This window comes from Impatiens glandulifera, chromosome 9 (genome assembly GCF_907164915.1).
Source record: "Impatiens glandulifera chromosome 9, dImpGla2.1, whole genome shotgun sequence".
Taxonomy (NCBI): Eukaryota; Viridiplantae; Streptophyta; class Magnoliopsida; order Ericales; family Balsaminaceae; genus Impatiens; species Impatiens glandulifera.
Window position 1 is genome coordinate 23,871,681 of NC_061870.1, and position 25,585 is coordinate 23,897,265.

The 25,585-nt window shown below is 27.7% G+C and overlaps 2 protein-coding genes across 2 annotated transcripts; one reads left to right on the forward strand and one right to left on the reverse strand.

Annotated features, from left to right (window-relative positions):
- Window positions 1-289: 289 nt before the first annotated feature.
- LOC124916496 (putative HVA22-like protein g) lies at window positions 290-2,869 on the reverse strand. Its single transcript, XM_047457217.1, has 6 exons — window positions 2,616-2,869; window positions 2,484-2,529; window positions 2,307-2,405; window positions 1,027-1,083; window positions 684-747; window positions 290-591 (listed from the first exon to the last, which is right to left on the reverse strand). Exons 2-6 carry the CDS (start codon window positions 2,513-2,515, stop codon window positions 373-375), a joined length of 471 nt encoding a protein of 156 aa, XP_047313173.1. The 5' UTR covers window positions 2,516-2,529; window positions 2,616-2,869; the 3' UTR covers window positions 290-372.
- Window positions 2,870-16,724: 13,855 nt separating this feature from the next.
- Window positions 16,725-17,608, forward strand: LOC124915380 (transcription repressor OFP6-like). The gene has a single exon (XM_047456085.1). It carries the CDS (start codon window positions 16,795-16,797, stop codon window positions 17,353-17,355), a length of 561 nt encoding a protein of 186 aa, XP_047312041.1. The 5' UTR covers window positions 16,725-16,794; the 3' UTR covers window positions 17,356-17,608.
- The last annotated feature ends 7,977 nt before the right edge of the window (window positions 17,609-25,585 follow it).

Consider the following 25,585-nt stretch of genomic DNA (forward strand, 5'->3'; position numbering starts at 1 on the left):
TTAATGATGTGCTATAAAATAGTCGTTTAAACCTAAGTTAACAACAAATGCAATACAAAATTACGAGGACTTAATTTGTCACTAAACACACTCGAACACAACGAGATTAATAATGTGTGGAACGAAAATAAAAACACAAGTAAAAATGCTCAAATATAGATAAAGTATAACATTAATGATATTGAAGATTTAAAAATAAAATGAGTTACCTCCACCGATTTTGTCAAATATTTTTTTTTCTAATCTACATTATGATTAAGAATCAAGGTCTCATGGGTTTCTAAATATATTGAAAATTTGAACTCTTAATAAACTTGTTATGGTTATTGTTACAAGATTATGTACAAAAATGAATAAGTAAATGGACAATTATCATCTTTTCTTGGATTTTGCTTGTTTTTCGGGCTGAGAATTAGTCAATCGTTGTAAGATTTGTGAGGTTGCAGCTTCCCCCAACTCAGTGCAGTTACGCCAATAGTAAATGGCTAAATCCCACACCTTGACTCTCAATACCCGCAAGTTTCTATCGAAATCGAGCTCATGCCTTGAAACATAGGGTTGCACGATATTACCGTAGATGTAGTCACTTCCCTATAGCCAATTGTAAAGAAAGTAGAGAAAAAAAGATTGTAAGCTTGTATTTTGGATTTGATCAATGGATTAATTGACTTTAAAGTCTTTACCTTAGTTTTGGGATACCATAAGTAGATGAAGAGTGCCAACTTGAGTTCACCATACATTGGCAACCTTTGAAATAGAATAAGAATCAATGCCCATTTTAAAAAATTGTTATTTAAATTGTGTTCATATCTAAAAATGTATAATTTGCCAGACAAAAGTTTTAATATTGGGACAATGCCTTCATTTAAATATAGAATTGAACTAAAATAGTCACTAAAATGTTTTACTACCATCTTCAAATTGTCCGAGTCTCTCGTTGACAATTTACCCGTAAATAAAATCTCGCTTATAACTAAATCGAAATAAAAGAATAATGAAAGAAGAAGTTGAGATTAAGAACAATACCATGATACGAAGATATCCCCAAACCTCTCCAAGATGGTCAATACAGCTACAATGACCCTGCAAAATTTAATTTTTCATTTTCATTTTGTTATCTGGGGCTTGTTTGGTTTAAGAGGTAAGTCTAACAATGCACAATCTAGTAAAAGTTCTAATTCTAAAAAAAAAACTATTCCTCATTATTATGTTTTTATTTTATTTTCATAAATTTAATACATTTTTTCTTCTTTTAAAAGGTATAATATATCAAAACCAATTGCCATAGAATTGGATTTCAAACGAGGACCAATATTAATTAAGGATTTCTTATACGTAGATGACCAGTCAAATGGTTGCCTTTAATTGGGAGTTATCTGAAAAGACAGATTCTTAACTATCAAAAAGATAACGACTTGTTTGATTCATGTTTTTGAAATCCTAGGGAGACAAGTCATTATGTTTCTAATGCCTGTCCTTCCTAGAATCGACACCAAACAAGTCTTCTTTTCTTTTTCTCTTTTTTTTTCTAATTTTATTAGAAAATTTTCATTGTGTTTGGATTTTAAATAGATACATTTTTTTTATGCCCTTAAAGTTACTTAAAATAAACATTAAAATTTAACTAAAATAATTTATAAAATAAAATTTTAAATAACAATTTTATAAATTTCGACCCAACACTTTTATGTTAAAAATTGAAACTTGAATGAATTGACAACTAATTTAACTTATAGATGCAAGTCCATAAATTATCCAGTTATGGTCGTTCATTTATTTCAAATAGTAAGATGCTTAGTCAAATTTATTGTATTTTTAAATATAAAATATGATAATTTATTAGTTTAAGATAATAAATTAAAGTTTTTATTTGGTTATGAATTCAAATCTCAATAAAAATCATTTTTTATCACTATTTTAAACCAGACTTTGGACAACAACAAATATTTTCAAGGGGACCCAAAACTTAAGTTTCTTATTTAAAGTTAGACGTGCTTTTATACATTTATTGGCTAAACTCTAACTAAAAATCTTAAACAGAATTATTATTATTATCAATGTAAGATTTGGAAAGTATTTTCGTGCATCAATGTTAGTTAAATCAAGGCAAAATAATAATTATGTCTACCCAAAAGTAAAAAAAAAAAAAAAAAAAAAAAAGATAGAAATAAGGTCTTGTTTGAAATCCACTTTTTTTAAAGGATGAAACCAATTCAATTTGAACACCATCTTGAAAGGAAAGAAAGTAAAATCAAAGAATAACAAATAAAAATTGCTTAAAGGTGGATTAGGTTGTAACTAATTACCAATATTGACACCAAAATCTGAGTTCTTCAATGTTAGGTTTCCTTTTCTCCATTGCTTTGAAGCATTCAAGGGCTGGATATGCATAACCCAGTACCATCCTGCATAATTTATACACAGACAGAGATCAAGATCGAAGCTTTAACTAAATTTCATGAATTTTTTTCATGATTACTTACAAGAGTCCTCTGGTGATTGCCTCTCCAAGCATATTAATTAATTTCTCTGTATTATCCAAGATGAACACAAATCTTCATCATCAAGATCCTATATGAATAAGAAGGAGAAAGAGAAGAAGAAGAAGTAATTACTTGAAATGAATCAATCTGAATGATGACAGACTTCAGATTGATTGATCTATCTGAATTGTGGGTTTGTATATGATCGATCTTTCCAGCCAGAGAAATAGAGGAAATTGGATAGATAGATATAGCCGATTGATATCCTCAGCAGATGGTTCCTTAAACGTGAAATGAGTGCAAGGAAAGTGAAAAACAGGGGGAAAGTCAAATGATTTATGCGTGCTGAGGAGGTGTTGATTGTGTCTGAATCAATGATAAAACCAGGATTTGAGTGGCTAAAACTTGCAAGCCAAAGAGAGATGAATTAATAGATGATTAAAGCCAAAGGAGGAGAAGAGGCTTTTGCTTTTTAAACTGCCATTTCTTCTCATCAACGCTTCCTACTCTTCAATTCTTTTTCTGCCATATTTTATTTTATTTCGTCTTTCATTGTTTTAAGTAAAAATAAACCCATGTAATTTGATCTCTTAAGTCGATATTTTGACCATGTTAAGGTTCTGTCATATTTTATTTAAATTTAAAATCACTCAAATTCTATAATTTAGTCCCTGGGTTTGGATGTGATGACGGCCCTCATCTCTTTTTACATGATAAGGGTGTCGCTAGAATTTGAAATATTACTTGTATTCATTGGGTTATACCCGGAACTATTGGTGTGTGTTGCGATGTTGGGAAACGTAGATTGAGCCAGATAGATTTGCGGGCTTAGAACAATAGGGTTATATCCCTATTATTTTCTGGTGAAAATTTGGTTGGAGAAAAATAGTAGAACCTTCAACAATCTCAAGCGATCGTTGCGAATACTTAACAATGTTATCATTCTAACATTATATGAGGTTTGATGTGGGAAACTGACAAATTCAGTCGGAGAGCTCATTAACTTTTTGAAAGATCTCCACACACATTAATTTTATATTATTTATGTGGTTTTTTTCACAAATATAATATTTTTCAGCTGTGCTTAAACCACTGTCAATTTCATAATATAATTGCATGATCATTTAAAAAAAAAGTTGCATCCTCTTTGTGTGTGTCTCAACATGGTTACGGGAAGAATCGGTCTTTAATTACATATATGGCCATTTGTAAATTATTCATGACATTAATTAACTGGTCAACAAACACGTATCTTTTGGCCTCATTTCCTTGTTGTCATTTATTTGATTAGATGCAGAATTATGTCTTTTTCAATTTAATAACTTAGTAAATTATCAACAAATGTATGTAGTAGTAGGATCACATGCAACAATATAACATTCAATATCTCAAGACTGAAAAAAATATATAATTATTGCATTCACCACTACCAATCTGAAATTTATTGTGGATATATTCTATAACTTGACTAGTACTCTGACCTAAGTCGTTATCTCGGCGGTGCTAACCGAGACTCAAATCTGAATAATACTGACTATAGAAGAGCACTCTAAAAGCTTGAGAAGGAAAAAATAACTTAGTTGCGTTATGTTAAAGCGCTCAAGAGACAATTTCGTAGAATTGTCCTTACTTTTATTTAGCAGGATCAACATGACTTCGTCGGGTTGGTCTGATTGGGGATCAAGTCATTTTTGGAGGCATTGAAAAGCCTAGATCTATTATGCAAAAGTATTGCGACAAATAAAATGTGGTTATCGGTCTTATATTTAAAAAGAAAACTAATATAAATAAGGTAACCACAATAATATTATTATTTTTGTGGTGGGTATTGTGTTATATTCCTAAAATTTAAAATAAAAATTATGTTAGAGGGTTAAGAACATGTTAACTATTGGGTTATACAATAATAAATATCAAATTGGTGCATATATTATAAATAACCAATATCGTAATCATCTATGTCACATTTTGAAACTAGAAAATGACTCAATATAAATATTTATATAACAACTACTACAATACCAAATATCAAATACCTTTCTTTGTAGAATAGATCATCCCCACATTTAATTACTATATATATTTTTTTAGGAAGGGGACAACCAAAATAGTTGTTACTGTTAGGTCAACTATATATTTATTTATTTACCAAATACATATTCATTTCATTATCTTAAAAGAAATTGTTTTATATACTTTCTTACATGGGTAGGGTATGACAAGAAAGTATTCGAAGAATTGTTTCAAACATTAACTTTAAAATATTGATTGTAACCTTAATTTTTTTTTTAATTTTTTTTTGTAATAACTTACTATTAAAATAATTAACAAATATTTTTTTTTAATGAGAATTAAACCTACTCTATTAAGGTCACTAAAATAGTTCAAGTGACAAGAGTGATTCTAAAAAATCAAATATCACACCTTCGATTGTAATTAGAACGTTTTAAGTTGAAGTGAGTTGAAGTGAATGTCATGACAACCGAGACTTTTATAATTTATTATTTAAGATTTTTTTAATTTCATTTTAACTCAAGGTTATTGAGGGGGTATAACTAGTACAATCCCGCACGTATGACCCTCCTTAAATAAAAAAAATGTTAGTAATCTATATATATATAATGATGCTTAATTTTTAAAGTGTCCGGATTGCCGGGTCGAGAGCTGTGGTTAATTTGGATACTTGGGTCGGATTGTGGGTTGACCCGTTTTTAAATTTTAAACGGTTAAAAATAAAATTAAAAATGCTAGAGGTATGTTTCGAACTTGCAACCTAACAAAACAAGTACAACTCTTTAACCAACTAGGCTACAAAGACTTTATATTTTAAATTCAACACCAAGTTTGATAAACGCGGGACGTTTGAATATTAATATAAGTTCAACTTTTTAACTAACTAATCTATATATATATATAATAATGCTTAATTTTTAAAGTGTCCGGATTGCCGGGTCGAGAGTTGTGGTTAATTTGGATACTTGGGTCGGATTGTGGGTTGACCCGTTTTTAAATTTAAAACGGTTAAAAATAAAATTAAAAATGCTAGAGGTATGTTTCAAACTTGCAACCTAACAAAACAAGTACAACTCTTTAACCAACTTGGCTACAAAGACTTTATATTTTAAATTCAACACCAAATTTGATAAACACGGGACGTTTTAATATTAATATAAGTTCAACTTTTTAACTAATTAATCTATATATATATATATAATGATGCTTAATTTTTAAAGTGTCCGGATTGCCGGGTCGAGAGCTGTGGTTAATTTGGATACTTGGGTCGGATTGTGGGTTGACCCGTTTTTAAATTTAAAACGGTTAAAAATAAAATTAAAAATGCTAGAGGTATGTTTCGAACTTGCAACCTAACAAAACAAGTATAACTCTTTAACCAACTAGGCTACAAAGACTTTATATTTTAAATTCAACACCAAATTTGATAAACGCGGGACGTTTTAATATTAATATAAGTTCAACTTTTTAACTAACTAATCTATATATATAATGATGCTTAATTTTTAAAGTGTCCGGATTGCCGGGTCGAGAGCTGTGGTTAATTTGGATACTTGGGTCGGATTGTGGGTTGACCCGTTTTTAAATTTAAAACGGTTAAAAATAAAATTAAAAATGCTAGAGGTATGTTTCGAACTTGCAACCTAACAAAACAAGTATAACTCTTTAACCAACTAGGCTACAAAGACTTTATATTTTAAATTCAACACCAAGTTTGATAAACGCGGGACGTTTTAATATTAATATAAGTTCAACTTTTTAACTAACTAATCTATATATATATAATGATGCTTAATTTTTAAAGTGTCCGGATTGCCGGGTCGAGAGTTGTGGTTAATTTGGATACTTGGGTCGGATTGTGGGTTGACCCGTTTTTAAATTTTAAACGGTTAAAAATAAAATTAAAAATGCTAGAGGTATGTTTCAAACTTGCAACCTAACAAAACAAGTACAACTCTTTAACCAACTAGGCTACAAAGACTTTATATTTTAAATTCAACACCAAATTTGATAAACGCGGGACGTTTTAATATTAATATAAGTTCAACTTTTTAACTAACTAATCTATATATATATAATGATGCTTAATTTTTAAAGTGTCCGGATTGCCGGGTCGAGAGCTGTGGTTAATTTGGATACTTGGGTCGGATTGTGGGTTGACCCGCTTTTAAATTTAAAACGGTTAAAAATAAAATTAAAAATGCTAGAGGTATGTTTCGAACTTGCAACCTAACAAAACAAGTACAACTCTTTAACCAACTAGGTTACAAAGACTTTATATTTTAAATTCAACACCAAATTTGATAAACGCGGGACGTTTTAATATTAATATAAATTCAACTTTTTAACTAACTAATCTATATATATAATGATGCTTAATTTTTAAAGTGTCCGGATTGCCGTTTCGAGAGCTGTGGTTAATTTGGATACTTGGGTCGGATTGTGGGTTGACCCGTTTTTAAATTTTAAACGGTTAAAAATAAAATTAAAAATGCTAGAGGTATGTTTCGAACTTGCAACCTAACAAAACAAGTATAACTCTTTAACCAACTAGGCTACAAAGACTTTATATTTTAAATTCAACACCAAATTTATAAATGCGGGACGTTTTAATATTAATATAAGTTCAACTTTTTAACTGACTAATATATAATGATGTTGAGTAAATGGATAATTAGGTCGGATTGTGGGTTGACTCACCCATAAACTTAAAACGATTAAAAATAAAATAAAAAATGTTATCCGTAATTTTTTTTCACGGTTTTTATATTATTATTCGTGCAAATGCACGGACTAAATGCTAGTAATTATTAATATTATTATTCAAACTTCAAAAAGTCTAAACTACCGAATGTGACACAAAAAGTAAAAATATCAAAATCGATCTAAGTTTTAGTTTGGCATATGGATTGAACAATAGCAAAATCAATGTTCCCAGTATGGGACTAAATAGCCCAATGTATTTGCATATGCCTAAAAACTAAAAGCCCAATAAAACTTAAGGTTGTCAATAAATAGAGTAGGCCGGTAGTATGAGAAGATAGAAACTGCATAATTATAAATAAATAACTGTAAATCTTCTAAAACTAGTAGTTTAAGTCATAAAGGCCTTAATTAAGTTGTACCACGGTTAAAAATAAATAAAGGTTTTGAGTTCGATTTGATAAAAACACTATAATTTTTATAAAAAAAAACATGATTGTGGGTCATACTAGCGACCCGAAACTAAACTCGGGTCACAGCAAGAAAAGTAAAAAAAAAGTTAAAATAGTTAAATCTTGTTTATAGCAGTTATTTTGAAGATTAGTATGACCTATGAAAGCATAACATTTTAAAATAAACTTTGAATAATTTGAAATAGACTGCTTACACTTTATAGAAACTATTAGGAAGCATTACATACTAATTCCTATAACCTAATTAATTAGTTTGAAATGAGTAAATTAATGTAATGTTTGATCTCTATAATACAAAGTCATAGATTGATATGTATAATTCAAATATCTTAAGGTATAATAAATTACATGAGTACTGTTTATAATGAGGGAGGGGGGGCCAATCCATTACTGCAAGTCTGGTATGAATCTGCAAAAAGAGATTAAAGAGTCTTTATGAATCACATCTTCTTGACAGTGGATTGATGGTTGAATGTTGAATGCTGATCATGACAACAAAGAAAACCAAATTGTTGAAATATGTGTCATCAATTTTACCCTAATAATAATAATAATAAATATCAATATTTTACCCTCTCCATTTCGAATTCATTGACCTGTTTAACCATTTCAGGTATATTTATTATAAATTTTTATTTTCAATTTACAAATATGTTCCTAAACTTTGGCTGGATGTGTAAATTTGTTATTGAACTTTAAAAAGATAGAATAATATACAATAATATTTGTATAGGTGTTACCGCCATCCATTCTTCACAGTCGATTTAATTAGCTCTTATAATTTGTATTGATTTGGTTATCTAATATGTCTTATATTGTGATAATTCATGTCATTACTTATCTCTTATTCTATATTTGTTGTTATCGAGATTGTGGTTTAAAATTTTCAAAAAAAAAAAAGTTTGGATTTAGATAATGAATGAATAATTGGTACTAGAAGGTTATAACTTGGCTAAAATAATTGGGAAGTGATATGGAGTCCTTCGGAGAGTTATCATTCTTCTTGATAAACTATAAAGCTCGATTGTCTCCCCTTTTTCTTCTTTCTGCATTGTCGTGAGTGGCAAGCATTTGAAGTCTTCATTGGAGCATGACATAAATTCAATGAGTGATGCTAAGTCTCGCATTAGTTGTTGGAAGTTTGAATTTAGACAACAGATATGACAAGTCTAACTCGTTGTGTGACTATCTCTATTATTTTTTTAGTGGATTATTTGGTTGGAAAAAAATCGGTATAGGTTCAATGATTTTATTGATGCGTGTAATTCATAACGTTATTATTACGATACTATCTGAAATTCGTACTGAAAAATCTGTGTAGTATTCTTTTCGTGTTTTAGTGACTTTTTTATTTTATTTTCTCATGTTTTTAATATACATGTATCATTTTAAAAAATAATTACTAAAATAATTAAATTTACGTTCTTTAATTACAAATGTGTTGGCTACAAATTCTTTTTTGAATTTGCTAAGCAATTTGGTTACAAATTCATAAGGCTTACATTTTTACAAAAGGGTTTCTTTTAACTAAGGGATTGTTTGATTTTGGGTTTTATGAGTTTTTTAAAAGACAATTATTTAAAAAAAAAATGAATTATTTGAGATTTTTGATAAATTATTAAAATATTTGTTTATATTTAATGTTTAAAATAAATAAAAATATTTTAATATTTTAATTGATAAATGAAGTTAATGATAGCAGTTATAACATGCGATTATTTTAAAAAAAAAAACTAAGAAAAAGAATCAGACAAACCTAAAGTACCCTGATTCGTATTTTTAAAGGGTTTTACAAAAAATAAAATTGGAAAGAAAAAATTAAGATTCTTGATTTTTTTTTTCACATTGGTCCCGTTTATAAAAAAACAAAATAGTAAGATTTAAACAAATTAAAAAAAAAAATAGTTTTTTGTTTGGACCTGGATTAATAGAAAAATAAAATTAGGAATTATTTCCACCACCCACCCTTTTTTCTGCAAATGCATGCATTTCAGGTGGCCTGTGGTTAGTGGTCATTGAGCAGTTAAAGAACTTTTTTATTTATTTATTTATTTTTAATTGTGTCTATGATTGTCGTGTGTAGTATATAAAGTTTATTTACGGAATATATGTTTAATTCGCGGGAATTATCGGAATTAAAGAAAAAAAATATATATATATATATTAGTGAATTCTTTACTCTCTTACGCATTCCACCTCCATCGCCGCCTAAGGTACCATTTGCCGGCCAATATACGGCGATCAAGATTTCTCCAAATTTGTACACTTTCAATAACTAAAATAGGTAGAATCTAAATTAAAATAATTTAGGAATTTAGGGACTTCATTATATAAAACTCAACTTTTCAAGGCCTATTTTTCAAATAACAAACTTACCCAATAAATAAATTATTATTATTTTAAGATATTTGTAATAATAATAGTATTGTACTAAATCTATCAAGGTAGTCTAGTGATAATAATCACTTAAGAGATTAAAATATTATGAATTAAATTCCATCTGAAAGCGTTTTGAGTTTAAGCGAAAAACTATAACTATGTTCTTAAATATTAAAACTTGAAAAAAAAAAAGTAAATATAAAAATCAAGGTTTCACTCAAATTAATAAAAACTAAAAATGAAGCATTTTTTCTATCCCAAATTATATTGAGGGAGAAAATATATTCGTACTTACTACTAGGTTCAGTGGTAAATTGAGGTAGACAAAAGATTATGGGAGAGCCGTTCGTTTGAAACACAAATAATCAAATAATAATACTGCCAAGTAAAATCTCATAATTGCACTTCAAAAATCTATTCAAGATTGACCTATTCTCACCCGTGATACACTCAATATATTAATTATTGTCTTTTTCACTCTTATTTTATGAACACGTTATTAATATTAGAAAATCAAACTGGGCCATTATTTATTAGAAAATCAATCATCCTCTAAAAATAATATTTATTTGTTTAAAATACTTTAAATTTAAGCCCTCTTCTAACTTAACAGCAACAAGGTATTTATCTCAAGCTTCTTTGTGAGGTTCTGAGTTTGAATCCGTTAGACGTCAAATTCTGCGTCTAGTTAATTGATTATAAATGTGTTTACGGGCCATATGTTTACCCCTTAAAGCCACATTTTTCTTTATTTGTTTAAAATTACTATATTTTAGGTTTTTATTTTGCTAAAATAAATAATTTATTTTTTCGATCACCATTATTCATTTCTCTCTAAAAACAAATAAAAAATTATACATATTCTACCGTACCAAACAACGTATCATAGTAATTTTTTTCTAATATTTTGTTATCAACCTATCTATATAACTGATAATAAAATGAGATTTATGCATAATCACTAGTCATATTACTGTTTATAAATTAACAGCCACAAATAAATATTGTTCTTATGAGGTTTTTTTTAAACTATTATAACGGAATGTGAAAGCTTACATAAATAACATAATTTTAATGTGATTCGATAAGATAAAACTTAATTACCATTTAAAAGAGATGATATTATTAAGGAGATTAAAACAGGATCTATGTTGGAAATTTTTTTTCAATAGTAACTACGGAATAGTTGTTAATTCCCTCTTAGAGACACGTCAATTTTAGCGTGAAATATTCAATAAAAATAAAAATTACGAAACCCATAAACATTTAAAAAATTTTTTATTGATTTACGCCAAAGTCTTCTCTATCACCTTAGAGGTTCACTAATACAAATTCTCAACCCTTAATGGTGGAATACAAACACAATAATAAGAAAATATTTCACCGAAGTAGAATACTCAAACGAGTATCGTAGAAAAGTTCATAAATAGATCTAGACTGGTTAAATTGTAGAAAACTCTACGAGGATTCATCGCCTGTAATTCTAACCAAAACCGATGTTATTCGACTCTTCGATAGTTTCACCGAATTTTGAATATCTAATCCTTATTTTTATTTATTCTCCCTATGTGTGTTTCTTGTATCTATGTGACGAAAAACTCTTATTCTCAATTATATAATATAAAATAATATATTATATATGAATCTAAGCACAATAAATCGATTACCCAACCCCCATCACATAAACGGGACTAGAGATGACAATGGGTACCCATATGTCCGATACCCGTGAATACCCGATAGTCAGATTCAGGTATTTTAAATCGGGTTTGGGGTCGGGTATGGGGAGAAGAGAAGGTACCCGATCAGGTACGGGGTCAGAGATGGAGAGTGTGCGAAGCCATAACCCGATACTCGATACCCGATTATATTAATATTAATATTAATATATATATATTAATTTATTTATTTATTGCTAAATATTAATATAACCTTTCACATCCCATCATTATCTTTATAATAATTACATTAATTGATTTATTTTTATTCACACTCCACTCTTACCCATACTTCATCATTTTCCGTACTTCTTTCCTCCTTAATCACTCTTTTGTTTCTCTCTTTATCCTCAACTATCAAAAATTATCTCTCTCTCATCCTTTTTTATTTTCATCTCTTAATATTTTTCAATCTTTCTTCTTCCATTATAGTAACTAGCATGTATCTCGTGCATTTGCACGAGAAATAATATAAAAAATTGTAAAAATAATATTACGGTAAAAATACCTATAGCATTTTTAATTTTATTTTTAACCGTTTTAAATTTATGAGCGGGTCAACCCACAATCTAACCTAAGTATTCATTTACTCTCACATATATATCCAAATTAATCACAACTATCGACTCGGCAATCCGGACACTTTAAAAATTAAACATCATTATATATATATATATATTAGTTAGTTAGTTAAAAAGTTTAACATCCCGCGTTCATCAAATTTGATGTTGAATTTATAATATAAAGTGTTATTAGTTTAGTTGGTTAAAAGTTGTACTTGTTTTGTTAAGTTGCAATTTCGAACCATATTTATAACATTTTTAATTTTATTTTTAACCGTTTTAAGTTTATGAGTGGGCCAACCCACAATCCGACCCAATTATTCATTTACTCTCACATATATATCCAAATTAATCACAGCTCTCTACCCGACAATCCGGACACTTTAAAAATTAAGCATCATTATATATATATATATATATATATTAGTTAGTTAGTTAAAAAATTGAACTTATATTGTTAAAATGTCTCGCGTTTATCAAATTTGGTGTTGAATTTATAATATAAAGTGTTAGTAGTCTAATTGTTTAAAAAGTTGTACTTAATTTGTTAGGTTGCAAGTTTGAACCATACCTATAACATTTTTAATTTTATTTTTAACCGTTTTAAATTTATGGGCGGGTCAACCCACAATCCGACCCAAGTATCCATTTATTCTCACATATATATCCAAATTAACCACAGCTCTCGACCCGACAATCCGGACACTTTAAAAATTAAGTATCATTATATATATATATACTAGTTAGTTAAAAAGTTGAACTTATATTTTTAAAATGTCCCGCGTTCATCAAATTTGGTGTTGAATTTATAATATAAAGTGTTATTAGCCTAGTAGGTTAAAGGGTTGTACTTGTTTTGTTAGGTTTCAATTTCGAACAATACCTATAACATTTTTAATTTTATTTTAAAACGTTTTAAGTTTATGGGCGGGTCAACACACAATCCGACCCAAGTATCCATTTACTCTCACATATATATCCAAATTAACCACAATTCTCGACCTGACAATCCGGACACTTTAAAAATTAAACATCATTTTATATATATATATATATATATATATATATATATATATATATATATTCTTCATCCTCAACTATAAAAAATTCTCTCTCTCTCATCCTTCTTTATCTTCGTCTCTTAATCTTTTTCAATCTTTTTCTTCAATTATAGTAATTGTTATGTCTTTCGACATCTATAACATCTTATATAGGTAAATAATGTTTCTATTTTTTATATTTCGTAATACTACTATAAAGTTATTTATTGTTTAGTTATTCATAAATGTTTTTTTTATAGTAAAATATATAAATTTAGACTTTATTCGGGTAATGGGGTACCCGTCGGGTATCGGGTACCTGACGAATGGGGGATGGGGAAGATATAAAGATACCCGTCGGGTTTGGGGTCGGGGTCGGTTAGTAAAATAGAAATCGGGTACGAGGACGGGTACTTCACTACCCGACAGATAGAGTACCCGTTGTTATCCCTAAACAGGACCCAACAAACTCATGTCTCTTTACCGATAAGTTTCAAGCTTTTCTTTTTATAAAAGTTTGGTTATCGTCGAATTTATTCTTATTCTCATTCGTGTATAATGAACTTTCTTTTAATTCAATTATTTTGTCTCGACTACGTTTCGAATCCAGTATTTTTTGTTTAGACTATCAGAATTCAGTATTTTTTTTTTTAAATAATTGAAGTACATAGTGTATATAGTGATAGCTAAACACAACTTGAAAATATTATCACATATTTTCTAGCAATTCCTTTTATTTAACTTGGATTAGTTACAAATTAAGGTTTTTTCAAATTATGTGAAAAAAATTGATTGATGGTAATTTTGATCAAGTGAAATACATTTAATAACAAATTTGAAAGGTATTGATATAATAATATAATATTTATAAAACAAAATAGTTTAGTATTATATATAGTCAATAAATTCAGTCATTTAATTAATGAGAAAATGATAAATAATATTTAATTATATTGTGATTATTTAAAAAAAATCTCAGCCAAATAAACTTCATCAATATCTTCTTAAAATAAAATTTTATTTCAGTTTGTACTATTTTTTCTCTTGAAATAAAATGATGGGTAAATATTATACCATTTTTTTATATATTTAGAAGTAAAGCATAAAGAGTAATTCGTTTATAACTTTAATTTAAGATATTTTAAATAAGAATAAAATTTGTAATTTTTTTTTATAAAATTTATTGATATACAATAGAATTTATGATATTTTGAAACGTAAATTAAACAAATTATAAAATTCAAGATTTGATAGAAAAGATTTTTTTTTTGCTAAAAAAAATGCCTTTGAACCATATCAAACAAGCCCTATGTCAGAAAATCAAGAAGCTCCGTCGAAAGGGGATCTGAGCCGTCAATCGTATAATCCAGTGGTTCAGCTTTTATAATAGATCCCCAGGTCATCATCCCTTCTGTCATTGTCAGAGATTGGCGAAATAATCTAAAATGGGGCTTCATCTTTAATCAGAAACTCAATTTATGACTTCAACTTTGTTTATAATCAAAGTAAGATTTAAACTTTATATATAATTAAATCTACGCTTTTAAAGTAGAATTTAACATTATTTCAAAGGAAATGATTACATCTATTAGTAACCAAATTAGTGAATAAGTCGTTAAATTACAAGTCAGTTTATTTAAATTTTATTTGAAAAGTTCAATTATAATTTAACATTGTTATACAAATATAGTCCGTTTTAATTTGTTGATCCCTATTCTCACGTGCAATTGTATGAGTATCAGTATAAAATAATTTTAAAATGTATGCATGTGACACTAGAATGTAAATATTGTTGTTAATTTCTGTCAAAACATAATGAATATTGCTAATCCCTATACAGCAATGTGACAAAGAAACTATTTTATATTGTTTGTAATTTAAATTATTTGAATTGTTTTTATAATCAAAGTATCTCAAATAGTGTACCCATTTATTGAGTAATTTAGCACATCTATTTAATGCCTGGACTCTCGATCCTATCATCAATTAAGCTATTTTGAATGAGCCTATGAGTATTAATTGGGATTTAGTAAAATTAATGTATATTATATATATAATTTATCTTAAATAAATATTTTTTATTTTTGCTAAATTATACTTAAACTTAGTACAACTCTTAAATAAGTAAATAAATTCTTACTTATTTGATATAGTAAGAATAATAAGATTTACAAATGTGGTATATTGATAGTTATAATATATGTGAAGCTCTTCATAATTTATTTTTTTAACTTGCTTTAGACATAAAAGAAATCAAACCATTACAATTAGCCCCTATCATTTTACCTATAGAAATTAATTTCTAGATCATTTTTCATTACTTGGTTTTTAAATTGATTTAGACAACTTTCTTTTATTTGTTCTTTTATCCAAAATTTAGGACATTGTAGAGTTGATTAAATATTATTTGCTTTTATGTCTAATTAAATTAAAATTTATGGAAGTGATCATGTTATAGTGAGATTTTTTTTATAAAGAAATAATTATTTTAATTTGATGTATATATATTCTGGAATTATTTTAATTTATTAGAATAATTCGAGAAACATTTATTGAAAACATTTAAAAATGGAGTGAATGTAATAATCATGTTAATTTTGAATGAAAAAGTATTGTGAATTTATGGGAGCTCATTTGTTATTAGTTTGTTTTTTTAATTAATTTAAAAAATATATATTTCTAGAGACTAATCTACATGGATTGAACCTCACAAAAAAAAATATAAATTATAATTTATCAAGTCTATGTATATCTCAGTCTTTTATTTTAATTATTATTATTAATATTATTATCCGAACAAATTTTTTAATTCACAGTTTAGGTTCATTTCTCCCCTGTTAATATATAATTTTTATTTTCTTCAAATCATCTACAAAATATTTTTTCATTATTTTTAAGCTCCACTACAAAATTACCTTTTAAGTAAAAATTTACTATCTCATTAAAAAATTATATTGTTTAATTAATATTTAAAATTTATAACAAATATAAATAAATTACTTGATTAATAATGAGATAACTCCTAGTCAAATAAGCTCACTCAAATAATTTAAAAACAATTATATATATAGACAAATAAATTCAAACAAAACATTTTTTTAATCAAATAAAAATATTTAAAAATAAATTAAAATTTATTTTCTGACCATTTTAAGTTAACTAGTACAGCAGAAAAAAAAAAGGAAAAAAAACAAAAAAACTTTAGAATTTCAGAAAACAGGTGGATCATTCATTCAATAGTTATAGCCAAGTTTTACCCTAAATGTACCCCACCCATCCATTCTCTCTCACACACTCCATTAACACACACAAATGAACATTTTTAAATACCAGCCATAACCATCTTCTTCAATTCACCATCTTTCATTCTTTCAATCTTCCCCATTACCACAAGTCAACTTCTTCACTCTCTCACTACAAACATGTCTTCAATCCACAGCCGGAAAAAGGTCATCAAACTAAACACAGTCGCCGTAGACCTAGGTTGCAGTTGCCGCCGTTCACGTCTCCTCTCCGCCATTTTCCGGCGCCGACCCAAAAAACAACCCACCACTAGTCATGACTATAATAACTACAATCATAACAACTATTACTATTCCGATTACACTACTCCGACCACCGCCACCACCAATTCCACTTTCACTCCCACCGGACCCAGCTATTTCTCCGACGAAAACTACGAAGAAGATGAGTATTCCACCGACATTAAGAGCCTGAAAGCAGTTCAGGGTTTTGGAAGGGTTGGAGGAGAAAGCGTAGCTGTTGAAAAAGATTCCGACGATCCGTATCTTGATTTCCGCCGCTCGATGATGAGGATGATTGTTGAAAAAGAGATATATTCTAAGGATGATTTAAGAGAACTTCTTAATTGTTTTCTTCAACTTAACTCTCCTTACCACCATGGAATCATTATCAGAGCTTTCTCGGAGATCTGGAACGGGGTTTATTATTCCGGCGGTCGGAATGGAATGGGACCCATGTAGGATGATGACACGTGGCGGGTTTTAATAAGCTAGCTAGAAGTAACGTTAATTTCTGTGTTTTTTTTTTGGGTTGTACGAGACTGATGCGATTGATCAATCTTATTGATGAAAAAAAAAAAATCTAAATGGGATTGAACAATCGCAACGGTTGAGAGTAGTTTTTTTTTTTTACTAATATTAGAAATGTAGGCTGAAAAAAAGCTTGTATTTTTAACTATGTTTTAATGGATTAAGCTTATTTATTGTTAATTTATTTGTTTATTTTTGCTTAAATTAATTTACAACAAATTAAAATGTTTTTTTTGACTAATTTTTGGTGATTTTAAAAAGTAAAATACATCATCATTATGTGTTTTTATTTTATTTTGTTTTTTCTTGTTTTGCTTTTCACTTTTTAGTATTTTACAATTTTGAATGGTAACAAAGGTAATTTTATAATAAAGTGAGTTATGATTAGAATTTTACTTTTTTTTTTTTATAATAAGATTGTGGGCTATGTCTATTAGATTGTAATCAAAAGTGCTTTTTTCTAACAATGAGTTAGGCCTAGATTTGATTGGAGTTTATTTAAATAATTTGATTTTGATTGGATTATGAAAATGAGTTATTGGGTGAATTAGTTTAAAGAGGGAACAAATAATTTAAAATAAATTAACTAATAATTTAATTGATTTGATTATGATAGAATGTGTGAAAAAAGGCCTATTATATATTTGATAAAAAATTAAACTAAAGACTTAAACCAATTACATGAATGTCTTGAAAAAAGGTTATTTTATGAAATGATGGTCAATATCATATTTAATATATATTTATTAGTAAAGAAAATCAAATTCAAGATATCATAATGATAAATTAAATTTACTTTAATTTCATTGTCTATCGGTGCTTTTACTAAAAGATACTCTCTAGTATAATAAGTGGGTAACTTATTTTTTGGGGCTCTTTATTTAGATTTCATCTAAAAAAACTTATAAAAATAATATAAATAGTTTGGTTGAATCAAACAAGTTCTTATAATGTGGTGGTAAAAGATAGACGTTGAGATTTGGGGTGAAATTAATGATGATATTTAATTATGATAAAATTGATGATCGAGTGGTAGATAAGGGGGAAGGATGGGAGGTTTAAATGCGGGGTGGATTTTAATGAGATGAAATGTTAACTCTATTTGCGTGACTTGTCAATTCTTGGTTTCTTTATATTTTTGTCAATTAATATTTTTTGTTTTCAACTAGCCCATTTTCATCTAGCTTTAATTAAACAACCAAACAAAATTGAATTTAAACATATACGTGTACTAGTTAGGTTTTGCTTGTTTTTGGCAGCCACTCTAGTGTTTTCTCACATTTACGGGTAAAATTGTATTTTTTTAATCATTATACCCCTTTGTGAGGGGCACATGGGCGATTCATTCACATAGAACCTTACCTCCGTTTTTACAAATGAGATCCTCTACTACGGATCCCACATGTTCCTATGATCCCTTCAGAGGGAGAGGGCGAAACGGTAATATATATATTTTTTTACCATTTTACCCCTTGTGTGAGGGGAATAGAGGAAACAAGTGGAATCCGTAGTAGATGATTTATTTGCTGTTTTTGGACAATTTTCTATCTCTTCTATCATCGTCTTAATTTATGAGTTAGGTTACGTCTGGTCGTAAACAAAATTACTTACTTTGCTAGTATAAAAAGGATTGAATGGTTAGGGGTAACTTTTTATGAGTAGTTTAGGAAGATTGATTTTTGTATTGGTGGGGGACATCTTTTTGTTGCCACTAAACCAAGCATTGATAACATGAAATAGTATAAGGGCACACCAAAAATACATAAAGGAAATGACAATAGACAGGATAACGCTTGTTAAAGGAAATCATCATTAAGTCCACCACAAATTTAAGGATAAACAACAAATAAGCCCTTCATCTTTCATTAAATATACTAATTAACTTATATATGTATATATATTTCAAATGTTTCATTAGTACACCATAACCAACTCAAATGTGACACATAAAAGAGAATTGCAATAAAATGAACCATCAATAAAACCCAAACAACAAAGTTGAAAAGAGATACAACGGAGGTAAATCCGATAGCTAGAAGTACGAAACACCGAAAACCTCACAAACCAACATCTCAAAAACTATAAAAATTCTCAGAGTTTCATTACAATAGCCTCTTAAATCTGCAAACCTAATTCCATTAAAAATCATCTTAGCATAAACATACTAGCCTCTGGAACTTATAATAAAGAAGAAAAAAAAGTACTCCATATTAACATCAAAGTCAGAGGAAAATTAAAGACTATTAAACAGTAGCTGAAATTTAATATTATATGGAAATGTACAAACAATCCATCAAATTTTGATTAATGATTCTCATGAGTCATGAACACCAACTCAAAATTTTGTAAATGAGATAGAATCATAGAAATCAACCAGTTATAATGTTTTTTCTTCTTTTTATCAATCCATTCCATTTTTTTAAAAAAAAATTCTCCTCATCCTATCTCAAACTAATTAAATTAAATAACATAACTTCTTATAAACTAAAATTATATTCATGAACTTTATACTATATATGTTTTACTAAACTTATTTTAATCATTTAAATTGGGCTTATGATTTGTCTAGGATCTATGGAAGATGATGTCTTTTTCAATCTCCATATCTATGTTGAATTCAATGATTTGAAAAAAAAAATTAATTTATAATGCATTGCAACCTGAAAAAGTAATAAGACATGTCTTACAAGAGAAATATGAATATAAATTAATGATAAACTTTTAATAACATAGTTTAACGATTTGGACGACAATTTAAATAAAAATAAAATAGATGACAACATTTTTAATACTCATTTCCTTATACCTAACATGTTATAAATTAGGTTTTCAGAAATAATGGTATATTTCTTATACGATAAGTTTCTCAAAATTAGTCATCTTGTATGTTCTGATTCCAAAATCTTTACCCCATTTTAATTTATGTTGTTTTCATTTAGAATCAAATCGAACACGAGACCACATTAGTGAGTTTATATGCATTCACTCGTATATTTGAAATTGTAAATAATTCAATTTTCCAAATATATGTAATGTTTTTTAGAACTTTAAAAAATTGAGTTCGATCAATGATCGAAACTTTTCCTTAAGTATCTGTTACAAACACTTTCGTAAACAGTTGAATTCCTACTTGATCGCTTTCAACCCATAGATAAAAAGCTAGATAAATAGGAAATAAGTTCAAGATAAACAACTTTATCAAATAGAAGTACCAAAAACAATGAAAGAAGTGACTTAAAGATCAGTTGGCTATCAAATTATAAGTGATAGTTTAAAAAGCAAATATATATTATTCGCATTGTTTCCTTTTAATGCATGTTCAAGAGTCCGGTTCTTTACTTAAACTTTTTTTCAATGTATCAAAGATGTGACATTGAATTGATTAAGAACTGGGCTTGCAGTTCATGTGTGGTTCTTAATCAATATTTATATTTTATCTTAACTAATATGTCACCCATATGGAATACATATGCATGCCTATTTTCAATTAATTATTAATGTGACAAAATATATGCACACCAAAAGCAACTTACAATAATCTATTTTAAAGTATTTCAAAATTTTGTTAGTCCTTATCAAACTTTAACTTTCTTTATTTATTTAGTTTTTTGAAAGCAAGATAAGAAGAAGTTAAAGTTTGATTATGACTAACAACTTTGTTTTTTATTTAGATCTATTAATAGTTAATATTTAAATAGTTTTGAAATAACCCTTTTTTTATTGAAGCAACTTAATTAATGAACTAAATATTTCATGGTATTTTATTTTTTTTACTTTGTGGGTATTTTTACCAAAGTAGATTTTTTTTAGTATATTTTAAGTTAAATAAATTAATATAAGTTAACTAGTCTAGTTTTTTTTAAATATCATATTAATATTTTCAAATCTTAATAGTGTATTATTTAGACTGAATAAATATTTATTTATTTTTTTTGTTAAAAACAGTATGGTTGAACATGTACACCCAATTCTATTTTTCTAAAGACATGTTAAATTATATTTAATAAAAAAAATGTAAGTTGATTTTTAAACTGGATAAAGAATTATTAGTCATTATTTCCATTATTATTTTTCATTAGTTTCTTAGGTATCTACAAAATTAAAATTTTATTATTATTTTAATATATTATATACAATTACAGTGATAGTATCATTCACAACATTATTATTATTATTATTATTATGTGTATTTTAAGTTTCGTTCTGAAAAAACTATAAAATATGTTGAGGAGTTCTTCGTCCTTTTTTCAAAATTTCGTACTCGTTAATATCTTGTTTTCATGGACTTAAATTTTGAACTTCTTTTGACATAGTTCTTATTTTGTCATACTTAATGACTGTCATAATTTATATATAGTACATGAACTAATCTAATTTACATTAGAGTTAAGTGTGGTTAAAATAATATAGAGTTAAAAATGAATAATATTAGAAAGTTTATAGGCAGAAATATAATTTTACCCCTGTTATAAATTATTACTTGTCTTCCTTCCCAACAAATCCGCAATAATTAAGGAATCTCATTTATAAATGCCCTAGTTTTTGCGGTCAAACGTCACATAAATGTTGGGCAGTTTGGTTAAATTAATGTACTTTAATTTCTCTTATTTATCACTCTTTCAATTTCCAAAACTGCACGCTATCATTAGATGCCATTACTTAATTACCCACTCCCCTTTCTATCTTTTATTAGGGCTCCTATCAGGTTGGTAAGACCAAATAAAAGAACATGTATTAATTCATATGTAATCGACCAAACATGAATTTAGGATCTCATCTTTTTTGGGTTATTTAGATCTAGTCTTCATGTTTAATCATGTTCAATTTTAAGACTCAACGAGTTTTATAACATTTGTTTAATGTAATTGACATAACCCTAAAATAATCTCATCTTCTAATCTAACGACAAAAGATGTGGATATTCTCAGTCTCTCTGAGGTCTTGACTTCGAGTCCGTCAGACGTGTTTGCGACTTATGTGCTTAACCCGCGAAGATTGATCGCACTTCAAAAGCAGTGAAAATCCAGTGTTCTAAAAAAATTTAAAAAAAAATTATAAAAAAATAGTATGTAAAGACCCTCCATGAGAAAAAAGAACCCATTTTTTTTTATTTCTGTCAAAACTATTTAATATAATTGTTTTTAAAATTAAATTAAAATACTTATTATATATAATATGAAGCCTAAAGTATCTTTTAACATATCCATGTATTGCTTTGATGGCAAATATCTGTTGATGTGGACCTATAAAATGAAAGTAATTGATTCGGAATCCAAAAAGCAAGGAACAAGTGTTTTTTTTAATTGATTTCTTATTAGACATAAAAAAAGAAATGATTTTTTTGTTCATCTTTTCTTCTTTTTGGTAGACAGAAATGTTTTTCTTTGTTACAAAGACTGAAACACATTAAAAGATCATACAAATACATAGAAACCCAACACAGCTCACATTGACAAAGCTAAAATGTGAGACATTGAATTATTATTTAAAACTTGTATTAATATGATTGTTCTTAACTACAATTTCAATTATTGCAAGGAACTATTTGTGGGAAGTACAAATAAAAAACAGAAAAATAATAATTAATTAAGTACAATGGAAGTTACTTTACAAAAATTAAAACAAATACTGAAATACCATAATTAAAACCATACCAAATATATCTGGTTGATAGTGACGATTTAAAAATATACTAAAATTTCAAAAATATTAATTTTAATAAGGTTTGACAATAGAAATAATAAGTTGAGTCTAGTTATTTAAGATCACCACCAAATGACAATAAGTTCATCAACAAAAGATAAAAGTACAAATTCTTAATAAGAACAAACGTAAATCTGTTTTCGAAAAGAGTATTGGTTTATTTTAGTATATAAGAAATACTTTCTAATATAATTTTGTAGCAAAAATGATTGCGTAATATTTAGTAGACGATGAAATTTTTAGAAACGTAAAATTTAAATTAATTGTTAAAAATAATGAACAATGAAATAAATTAAATTAGTATAGTTTTAAAATATGTATGCTATTAATGAATAATAAATATATGATAATGATAATATATAATTGAGGAATTTTATATATTTGTTTAAAAAACGGACAATAAAATAAATAATAAGAAGAATAAGAATAATAATGAAAAAGACAAAAATCTAGTTTGTTAATATAGATAGATTAATCTTTTAGAGGGGTTTGTAATTTTTATTTGAAAATGTTTTTCATTAATGGGCCAACATGTTGAAGTTTAGCCTTATTATGTCGGGTGCAAAATGAGGCCCAACAAATTAATTAAAGCCTGCAACATAATTTCATTTCCAAATAAATAAAATAAAAATTCAAAGGGTTATGTATGGACTATGGACTGCATTGCACTGGACTTAAGTCCAGCCCTAAAAACAATATATATATATATTTTTTTACATTTATTAAAATATGTAACATATTAGTCATTTAGTTTTAAGATATTTTTTCCTTAACATATGCATTTGCACGGCCCCACATTAAAAGGACCTATTAAAAAAAATTAAAATATATTTTTGTTAAGGTTTGATCACTAAAACATATAATCACTATGTTAATAAAAAGATAACCAACAACTGAGCAAAAGACAAGAAAACACAGCCAAAATGAGGTTTTCAAAACTTCAGAAGTTTGTCGAGGATCGACGAATTCGGTGGTCCCAAATTCGAAATCGATGCCCCGACATTTTTCCTACTACGAGAAGGGATTGACAAACACAAAAATGAAAAATCTAACCCCAAGGGTCATTATTTGCATTATAGTTATGACCGACCCAATGGTAATGCAATATATGCATTTTCATAACACACCCACCTTAGAGTCCCCTTAAAAATATTAAAATATATTTTTGATAAGGTTTATACACTGAACCTATAGTCACTATACTAATAAAGATGATAATTAACCAACTAAGCAAAAGACAAAGAAATCTCAACAGGAATGAGGTTTTCAAAAATCCAAAACTTTGTCGAGGTTCGACGAAATTGGGTGGTCCAAAATTCGAAATAGATGCCCCGATGCTTTTCTCTACAAACAAAAAATGAAAAATATGACTCTCGATAGTCTCTGTCTGCATTATAATTAAGAACGATCCAAGGGTAATACAACGTATGCATTTGCATGGAGTTCCCACCTTAGAAGACCCTTAAAAAATTTTAAATATAATTCTTTATAAGGTTTAAACACTAAACATATAATCACTATGCTAATAAAGAGGATAACTAGCAGAGACAAAGAAAACACAACAAGAATGAGAATGAGGTTTAAAAAATTCTGAACTTTTATAAATCACTGGGTTACAATTAACAAAAGAAATTAACAAATTAGTGATAGAAGCTGGTGTACCAGATAAGACGGCTGCTTCGTTAGGGGAGAAGCCATTGATGACATTCTTGTAGCTGTAGACAATAGAAGAAGATTTAGCTTGGGATCTTGACCCTTTTACAGAGTGAAGATAATTGTGATGAATTTCTTCTATTTCCTGCTCTGTTTTCTCTCCATTGTGTTCTCCCAGATACACTACATACACCTGCATATTAATTAATTCAATATTATAAGCTTAGTTAATTTCATGTCATCAAATTAATGTGAGTCTAAATCTAAGAACATGTTTCTTCTGTGCAAATGAGGTGAGAAGCTGGGAAAGGAGAATAAGAGATATAATAAACTTCTTCATTGTGATAATCTATTTACTAATTTGTGTAGCTGATCAAGTTTAAGATGGATTTCTATATATATACATTATAATTTTGCAGATGATAGATCTAGAGAGATATGTTTGAATTAGTGGCATGTTTCATTGTTGCGTTTTCTTATGATGGAAAAAAGTCATCACTTAGCAATGGTTGCTTACAATTTAAGCAAGATTTAAGAATAAGATGGATTTTTAATTGGAATGTTAACCTCAAAATCCTTTAAATGGTCTCCCTCATTTGATCTAATCCAATGTGTTACATAATATTATTATTATTGTTTTGTATTAATAGATGATCATTTCCATTCTTTAGTACATGTTAATTTTATTTTTTATTTTTTATTTTATTATCATTTTACAAAAATCATTATTTTCACTGCAATAAGCTCAACGACAAAAATCAAACAAAATGAACAAATTTTAGCGTGCACGGAGATTTTGAAGAAG

Coding starts and splice junctions, on each gene's coding strand:
- LOC124916496 (XM_047457217.1), bottom strand. CDS start 2,515: ATGCTTGGAGAGGCAATCACCAGAGGACTCTT. Junction 2,406..2,483: donor GCAATCACCAGAGGACTCTT/GTAAGTAATCAT, acceptor TAAATTATGCAG/GATGGTACTGGGTTATGCAT. Junction 592..683: donor TATGGTATCCCAAAACTAAG/GTAAAGACTTTA, acceptor AATTGGCTATAG/GGAAGTGACTACATCTACGG.
- LOC124915380 (XM_047456085.1), top strand. CDS start 16,795: ATGTCTTCAATCCACAGCCGGAAAAAGGTCATCAAACTAAACACAGTC.